This window comes from Thunnus albacares, chromosome 14 (assembly GCF_914725855.1).
Source record: "Thunnus albacares chromosome 14, fThuAlb1.1, whole genome shotgun sequence".
Lineage (NCBI taxonomy): Eukaryota > Metazoa > Chordata > Actinopteri > Scombriformes > Scombridae > Thunnus > Thunnus albacares.
The window spans coordinates 16,969,671-16,977,846 of record NC_058119.1 but is presented as its reverse complement, the minus strand read 5'-3'; the positions used below and the strand labels follow the sequence as shown (position 1 = coordinate 16,977,846).

At 36.9% G+C, this 8,176-nt stretch overlaps 1 protein-coding gene across 1 annotated transcript; it reads left to right on the top strand.

The window, feature by feature from the left end:
* The first annotated feature begins 1,050 nt into the window (after positions 1 to 1,050).
* LOC122997358 lies at positions 1,051 to 5,840 on the top strand. Its single transcript, XM_044373445.1, has 11 exons — positions 1,051 to 1,120; positions 1,346 to 1,669; positions 1,775 to 2,095; positions 2,330 to 2,453; positions 2,572 to 2,663; positions 2,753 to 2,787; positions 4,507 to 4,569; positions 4,687 to 4,755; positions 5,032 to 5,094; positions 5,209 to 5,277; positions 5,705 to 5,840. Exons 1-11 carry the CDS (start codon positions 1,075 to 1,077, stop codon positions 5,774 to 5,776), a joined length of 1,278 nt encoding a protein of 425 aa, XP_044229380.1. The 5' UTR covers positions 1,051 to 1,074; the 3' UTR covers positions 5,777 to 5,840.
* The last annotated feature ends 2,336 nt before the right edge of the window (positions 5,841 to 8,176 follow it).

Sequence of the window (8,176 nt, the reverse complement as noted above, 5' to 3'; positions counted from 1 at the left end):
TTCATCAGCGGCATTGTGGTTGTCTGTCACAATGGCGTCTACCAAAGAGTGTACACATACAAGATAAAACGTCGGCATTGTGGTTGCCTGCCAGTCATAAATTGACTTTTATTCAGTTTTAAGCCACATTTTTATGCATTTTTTAACTGTATCTTTTAACCGGATGAAGGATTTTAGTCACTGGACATCTGGATCTTAAGTTATCAGAGAAACAAGCTGAGCAAACGTTAACAGCAGCTCGGCTTGCAGCCTCTACTGGACGTCCTGTGTCTACCGAACAGCGTCAAAGACACACTGATTTGTTACGTGAAACCGCTTTATTCAGTGTTTTTATCTGTTTTAATCACTGGATCTGTTTGTTTTGGAGAGGAGGAGACCTCTGCGGATAATTCGACTCCTGGTAAAAACATCCTGATATGAACACTGAAGTAATCCTATCTCAGAGAAGCTGGTTGTTTAACAATGAAGACAACAACTCACATGATCCCATGCTACTTCACACTGTCATCACACTCTTGATTGAGAGACCCCTAGCAGCAGGAAGTACATATCGTGCCTTTAAATATGCACCAAAAGCAGATCAGGTCAGAAGTGGCTTTTACCCAACCACTGAGTTGACATCTTTCCATTGAACAAGATCTAGATTGAGGGAGAAACTTAAAGCATCATTATCCCTCAACCCCCCAACAGTTTTAACAAAATCTTCCATGTACCTGATTATCTAATAATTTTCATAAATGATCTCCAGTGTTCCCAGATATTGTGCAGAATGTTGGATTTATAGGAAAACACTAGGACAACAATCAGCTTGCCAGAAAATGGATGGGCAGATTACTTAGCAGGTACAATGCTCACTTGTAATTACATACCCAAACCACCTTGTGGCAGCATGCCAAAGTCAGACAGTTGCATTTCACAAGTTCGCTCATGATGTAAATGAGCCAACTTATGAAACGTGACTGCCTGACTTAGGAGGAGGAAAGATTGTAACAGCTGCAATTGCATATTTAGGAAGCTCAGGAGGTAGAAAATCAGTCTCTGTGCCTCAGCTCATGTTCAGTTCTGCTTTCTGACATGGCTGCTCCTCTCCACTTTCTCCTCATCCTCACTGGACTCACAGGTCAGTCACAGGAGCAATTTTTAACTGTCAAATGATGATAATGACAGCGATAATATAATCCCTTGTAATTACCTACCAATGTTTTATTTCATTAACTGTGGAGACAACTGTAATTTCATATCTCACACAACAGTTTATAGAAATATCTAGTAAGTAAATCAATATGAAAGAAGAATATTGGTAGCAACTATGTGCGCTGAAATGCTGTTCTTATTTTTGTTGCAGGAATTCACAGCCTGACTACAGTCAAAAAAGTGTCAGTGAAGCTTGGAAGCTCAATCTCTATCCCATGTCTTTATAGTTTGAAGTACAAGAACCATGTGAAATACTTGTGTCAAGGATATTACTGGCGCTACTGCTCTTATGCAGTTAAAACAAACCAACAAAAAAGTAGTTCAGGAAAGTTTTCAATCTCTGATGACACAAACCAAGGAATCTTCACTGTGACTATTAATGAAATAACGCATAAGGACACTTATTTCTGGTGTGCTGTGGAGATTGAATCGGGCGCAGATGTCGGACATTATTTTGAGCTGTCAGTGACCACAGGTAAAATGCTTTAAATGTTTTGAACACATTTTAAATCCTTTCTGTGAACAATTTGGTGGGGAAGAAAACTAAGAATGTGTCTAATTTTGAATTATCTTTTTGAAGGTATGTCAAATCTGTACGTGGACCAACAAGAAATTACCGCATTTAAAGGACGTAATGTGACTATCGACTGTCACTATAAATACTCAGCAGAAAGAAAGTGGTGCAGACTGGGCCGCACCTGTGTGACAAATCAGTTTGGATCAATAGATGGAACAGCAGTGACCATCGATGCCAGTGTCTCCGATGTTTTCAATGTGACTATGAGTGAACTGAGGACAGAGAGCAGTGGCTGGTACTGGTGTGCTGCAGGAGACTTACAGATGCCAGTGCACCTAACTGTTAATGAATTACCCTCAACTACAATGAGCCCCAGTACAGCAAGTAAGATTCAAACCATTTTCTATTCTCATAAATTAGTGACCAGTAAGTGGACGCAACAAAAGTCACAAAAATGAAACCCTGGTATATTATTATTAATAATATTATTATTAAAATTTAACTTGTACATCTGTGAGTTACAGTATTATAATCCATAATATACAGTATCATCAAAATACCGTGATACAATTCTTGCATTAACATGGCTTTTTACATGAATTTACTTTGACTTCACAGGGACACTTTCTACCACTCACCAGCATTCCTCCTTGCTCATGAGTGTTGAACCATGTACTGCCCAGCCCACAAACACCACCATAACCGGGGCTGGTGGAGAGAGCTTGCAAGATGAACACAAGAGGTTACTACTCTTTACAACTTCAATGCATTTAAATCTGATTTACAACATGGGTTTGTGCAAAAACATTTGCCCTTTTATTCTTGATGAAATGTGGGCTACCTCTGCATTTACCTTCCAGGCCCACTACAATGACGATTCTCATCATCACCCTGGTCTTACTGCTGTTAGTTGTTCTCACTGCGTTTTTTGGATGGAGGATGATAAGATGCAGTAAGTCTGTTGTAAGCTAATGCAAACTGAGGAATGAAATATCTGTTTCTGTAAAATAATTTCCTCAGAAATGTATGTGTTTGTTATAGATAAGACCAAACCTCGGACATCTGACATCACAGCGGTAAGTATAGTCATGTATTTCCCTTATTATGTTTGCTGATAAGAAATTTGGATTGGTCACACAACACAGAAAGTAAACAGCATTTAAGGAACTTGACCATGCAAGTGTAACTGTATAATATACCTTATTTAACTACATTAACTGTTTGTTGGCTATAATTTCCTTGATTTACATCAGCATGGTAATTCTGTGAGTTCTGTAAACAGTTGTACTATTTAAACCAGAACATAACCTGTCCAGGCCTGTGGATATTACAAACCTGTGTAATACCAGCTAAATACATCAAAATGGAAGAGCGGGAAAATCATGATATTTTAAGGGAATTTTTAGACAACATAAAATAATAATAAATGGCATTGTCCTGCAAGTTAGCTCATTCTGAGAGGTGAAAACCCAGGGCAAAAATGTCACTGGGTTTCAAATTACTGTAAGTACTGGCTGCTACTCAATACTGTGAGTATCTGAACATCTAGAGACGACCCTGATGAGTATGTGATCTTTCCTCCTCAGGATTATGACAGCCAGACAGTAAGAGGCCACCGTTTAGACAGATTTTAGCAAGTCACTCAGACTAACTGTAAAACTTATACAAAATCTGTGACATTTCAGATTCTGTGACATAAGAGGGTCAACAATGGAAAAAAATATTGATGCATTGGAGGTGGCAGGCTCCATCACTGCTATCGAAATGTGTGACCCTAACTAAATATTATGAGGTCACCAATTGTGCTAAGAGCTATGAAAATATGTGACCTATGTACATCCTGTGGAGTCACCATTTTAGGTAGCAATCACAATATAATACGTGACCCTGGCAAAAACGTTTGCAGTGGCAATTAAGCCAACTGAGAATGATCAAGTCAGAAAGTCCAATTAAAACAAAAGAATCACTCACCAACAGTCCATCATAGTCCATCCGGCATAGCGCTCACAAACTGAAAGTGAATTTGTTAGTTTGTCATGTTGAGTCAGAGTAAGTTGGACCAAAAGCTGTGTCGACCAGGCTTCCAAAATTGACCAAATTTTCATCCCAATCCCCCTCACACACTCGCTTTAAAGAAAGAATTTTTCAAGTCTGTCTGAAAACAATAGTCATACTACGTAAAGGTGTCCATATGAACATTGAAACAGGTTTTGCTTGCTTTAATCTTTTTTTTATTTAAAAGATTTTAAAATTTAAAAGATCCCATCCTAATGTGCTTCCAATTTAAGTGATGGAGGACAAAGTCAAAGGATTGTTTTGTGCAAATATGTCTTTAAAAGTTTGTATGAAGCTAATTTGAAGCTTCAGCAGACTTAACTTGAGCAAATTAGTCAAATCAAATGTAAACTTTCAAAGTTACAGTCTTTTTAGTAGCTACTGTGGACAGATAATAAGAAAAAGAGGTAATTTGGCACTAAAAGATACCCATTTGATGTGAATCATTTGGTTGGCTGAAGCTTAATATTAGCCTCAGATAAACTTTTAAATACATTGTTGCATTACATTGAAAGTGCACCATCCCCCAAGTGTTGTAGGAGTAAGTAGGTGTGCAAAGAATGTGTGAACTTCACAACTTCAGTTCACAACTTTCTAAAGGTGTGAACTTTATGTCGAATGCTCTTATGTGTGAATGCTCCTTACAAGCAAATAATTGTGCAGTTAGACAGGAGAAAGCAACTCATTGTAAGATAGCATATGATGTGATTGATGCTACATTTCAAATTCGTCCATCGTAGGTCTCACAAACTGGGAGTGATCCTAATGTGCTCTATGCCACCGGTGTTCATGTGGCCAGGAAGGTAAACCAGACAAAAAAAAAATATTTTTTTAACACAGTATAATTTGCCCATATTTTATTTGTCCGTCTTCATTTTTCCCCCTGAAATTTTATCACTTTGACCTTGTATTTTGTCCAGCAGGACCAGACACCCAAAGACAGTGTGACATACAGTACTGTGAATATAAGGGATGGTGCGAGGCAAATGGTATGTGATTTATTTTAAACTCATATAAGCCTCTCAATCATGGAAGATTTAAAATGCCTAAATTAAAACAAATCAAAGATAGAAATAAAGTGACATGCAATGTGTCAAAATTAAATGAAAAACATATGTCGAAAGGACAATTATTTAGCTTTTTCAGCTCTTATGTGTGAATGCTCCTTACAAGCAAATAATTGTGCAGTTAGACAGGAGAAAGCAACTCATTGTAAGATAGCATATGATGAGATTGATGCTAAATTTCAAATTCGTCCACCGTAGGTCTCACAAACTAGGAGTGATCCTGACGTGCTCTATGCCACCGTTGTTCATGCGGCCAGGAAGGTAAACCAGACAAAAAAATATTTTTTTAACACAGTATAATTTGCCCACATTTTATTTGTCCGTCTTCATTTTTTCCCCTGAAATTTTATCACTTTGACCTTGTATTTTGTCCAGCAGGACCAGACACCCAAAGACAGTGTGACATACAGTACTATTAATAAAAGGGATGGTGCGAAGCAAATGGTATGTGATTCATTTTAAACTCATATAAGCCTCTCAATCATGGAAGATTTAAAATGCCTAAATTAAAACAAATCAAAGATAGAAATAAAGTGACATGCAATGTGTCAAAATTAAATGAAAAACATATGTTGAAAGGACAATTATTTAGCTTTTTCAGCCAATACTACATGCAAAGCACTGTCACTGAAGCTCCCCTGCACCTCCTCATGATAATGCATATACACAAATGCATACATAAAAGGAAATACATCTAACAATGTGTGTTTTATTTCACTTTGTTTCTTTGGTTAAATTGTTTTAATTTAAGAATTTTAAACCTCCCACAGTTAATATTTAAACTATCTGTTAATAAAGCAAATGGATTTCTGTTGTGTTTTTCATCATTAGGTCATAATTATTCAGCATTCTGTGCTTTTTTTCTCATTAGACTGAACCAGAAGATGGAGGTGTGATCTACAGCACAGTGGGTCAACACTCAAATAGAATGAAAAAGTTCTAATGAGAAGAAAAGCTGGGAGGACATTAATCCTGCGAGTATGGCAACATTGATGAGGTCATTCTGATGTGTCATGCATTTTATTAGTTGTATCTCAGTTCACTTGGATAAATCAGTCCTGTAGGCACAGGCATATTTCATGATAAAGATGTGATGTGGTGAATTTGTCTGTATGTCATGTTGAGCAAGAGAAAGAGTTGGACCAGAAGCAGTGTGGACCACAGGCCTCTAAAATTGACCAAATTAAGGAATTGACCTTGTGGCCAACTTACTCCATTGTGAAACTTCTCCAAAAATGTAAAGAAGAATTTTGAAGTGGCTTGAAGAAGTCTCTCTTAAAACAATAGTCAGTTCTCAGGAGCTTTAATCATTCCTCCTGTTTATACTGGCTGTAAAAAGATCCTAATGTGCTTCCAGTGTAGGTGATGGGGGACAAAATCCAAGGACCTTGTTTTGTGCAAAAATGTGTTTAAAAGTTTACATGCAGTTAATGCTAATTTGAAGCTGAATTAGTCAAATCAAATGTAATCTTACAAAGTTACAGTTTTTTTGTGTAAAATTCCTTCTTTATGTTTCTCCAGACAGATCTGAATCATTTGCATGGCTGAGACTTCATATTAGCCTCAGACAAACTTTTAATACATTTTTTCAGGGAAGGAAGACCATCATTTACATTGAAAGCGCATTAGAGAGAGATCTTTTAATGTCCGATATGAACAGGAGGAATGATTAAAAGAAGAAAAACCTGTGTGAATGTCCATTTGAGTACCTGACTATTGTTTAAAGATGGACTTAAAAAATTGATTTTCTAATGTCATCTAGTAGTTGATCCAGTAGTACAACCTCAGGCTCTGCTCGGGGTGTGGTGTAATATTAGGCACAAACAAGATATGGAAGGTTCAATCACTTTGTGTTTTGATCATAGACTGTACATTTTTTTTGTTTTGTTTTGATTCTTATTATGCTTCATTACTGTGCAAATAAAACTGATTTTTTAAAAACATGCATCTCCATAGCTATTAATTTGATCTAAAGCATTTAGTTGATATTTAGTTTGTTTTTGTTTTTTTTGCTTGTGATTTCTTTACATTGTTGTAAAGGACTTTGTCACTCAGATTTAAAAAATCTTCTAATAAAGTTTAACTTACAATGCACAATCATGTAGCTTGTCATTATTTGCTTCATCAACAAACTCGCTACAGCCTCTGAAATACAGTAATTTCACCCGCAGATGCGGGCATCCTCGGGGAAGAGGAAGAGGTTAAACCACAGTGACAGACAAGTCTTGTCTCTTGTTACAACTACTGTGCTGCTCTGCACAGCACTATCACATACCTTCCATAAAGTGTTGTCAAGTAGAGTAAAAATAGACTTTTTTAGACTCCTGTGACTTGGGTTATGTCCCCGGATCAAGTCCAGTTGGGGACTTTTATTGCATCTCTCTACTGGCTGTAAAAAAGGCATACATTCTTTTTTTCACCTAAGCCTCAACTGGAAACACTATACATATATATGTATATCTCACATTCTGTAAAACTCCAGACCAGGATTCAGTATTCTGTATTACAGATACATACACTCCATAAAACCAAGCATCTGCAGCGCAAAGAGAATAGTCCAGAAATATTCAAATTATGCAACAATTTGTGGATTTGATAGGAGAAAGCAAATAATTTGAAAATAACTGATCATATTCTAACATAATCAATCAAGAGTTGGTTGAGTGGTTTTAAGGTAGAAACAACTTTTGTCAGATATGCACAATTGTGTGTCATAGGCACACATGACTGCTGTGCATGAACATGCACACACAAAGAGCTTAATTCTGGAAGCTGCTTTAATGGATTAGTATTTTCTCATTTAACTTGCCAAAAACAGGACTTCTATCATATACATTTTTTCTTCTTTTAAACAGATAGTTTACATTTTACCTGAAGAGAGTGATCAGGAGAGCAGGAGACAATTTAACCAACAAAATACACTTTGGTAGCCCCTCTATGCACCTTAAGAACAGTACTTAACATTATCACTAAACTCTGTGGTTTCAACTGCTTATCTCTTCCACTGGCACTATCTAGATTTGATGGTGTTTTCTGAGTGTAATGCAATTATGAGTTGGTGTATGATGGAGACGAAGTAAACATTTCAAATGAACTTCCACCATTTAAAAATATATTTTAACAATAGCTGAAACATCCAGTGAGCTATGTCTGTATACTATGTTAAACCTCAGGTTCTACAGGCCTGTCCTCTCAGAGAGTTGATTTGTCCAAGACAACTCATGAGTTTTCTGCATTCAATAAGATGGTGCATTTATGAGAGACCACAGCAAAGCTCATACAGTAACCTATATTTAAACCATCTCAAAACTGTCCCCAGTCTTTGATCACTGAAGCACTGAAA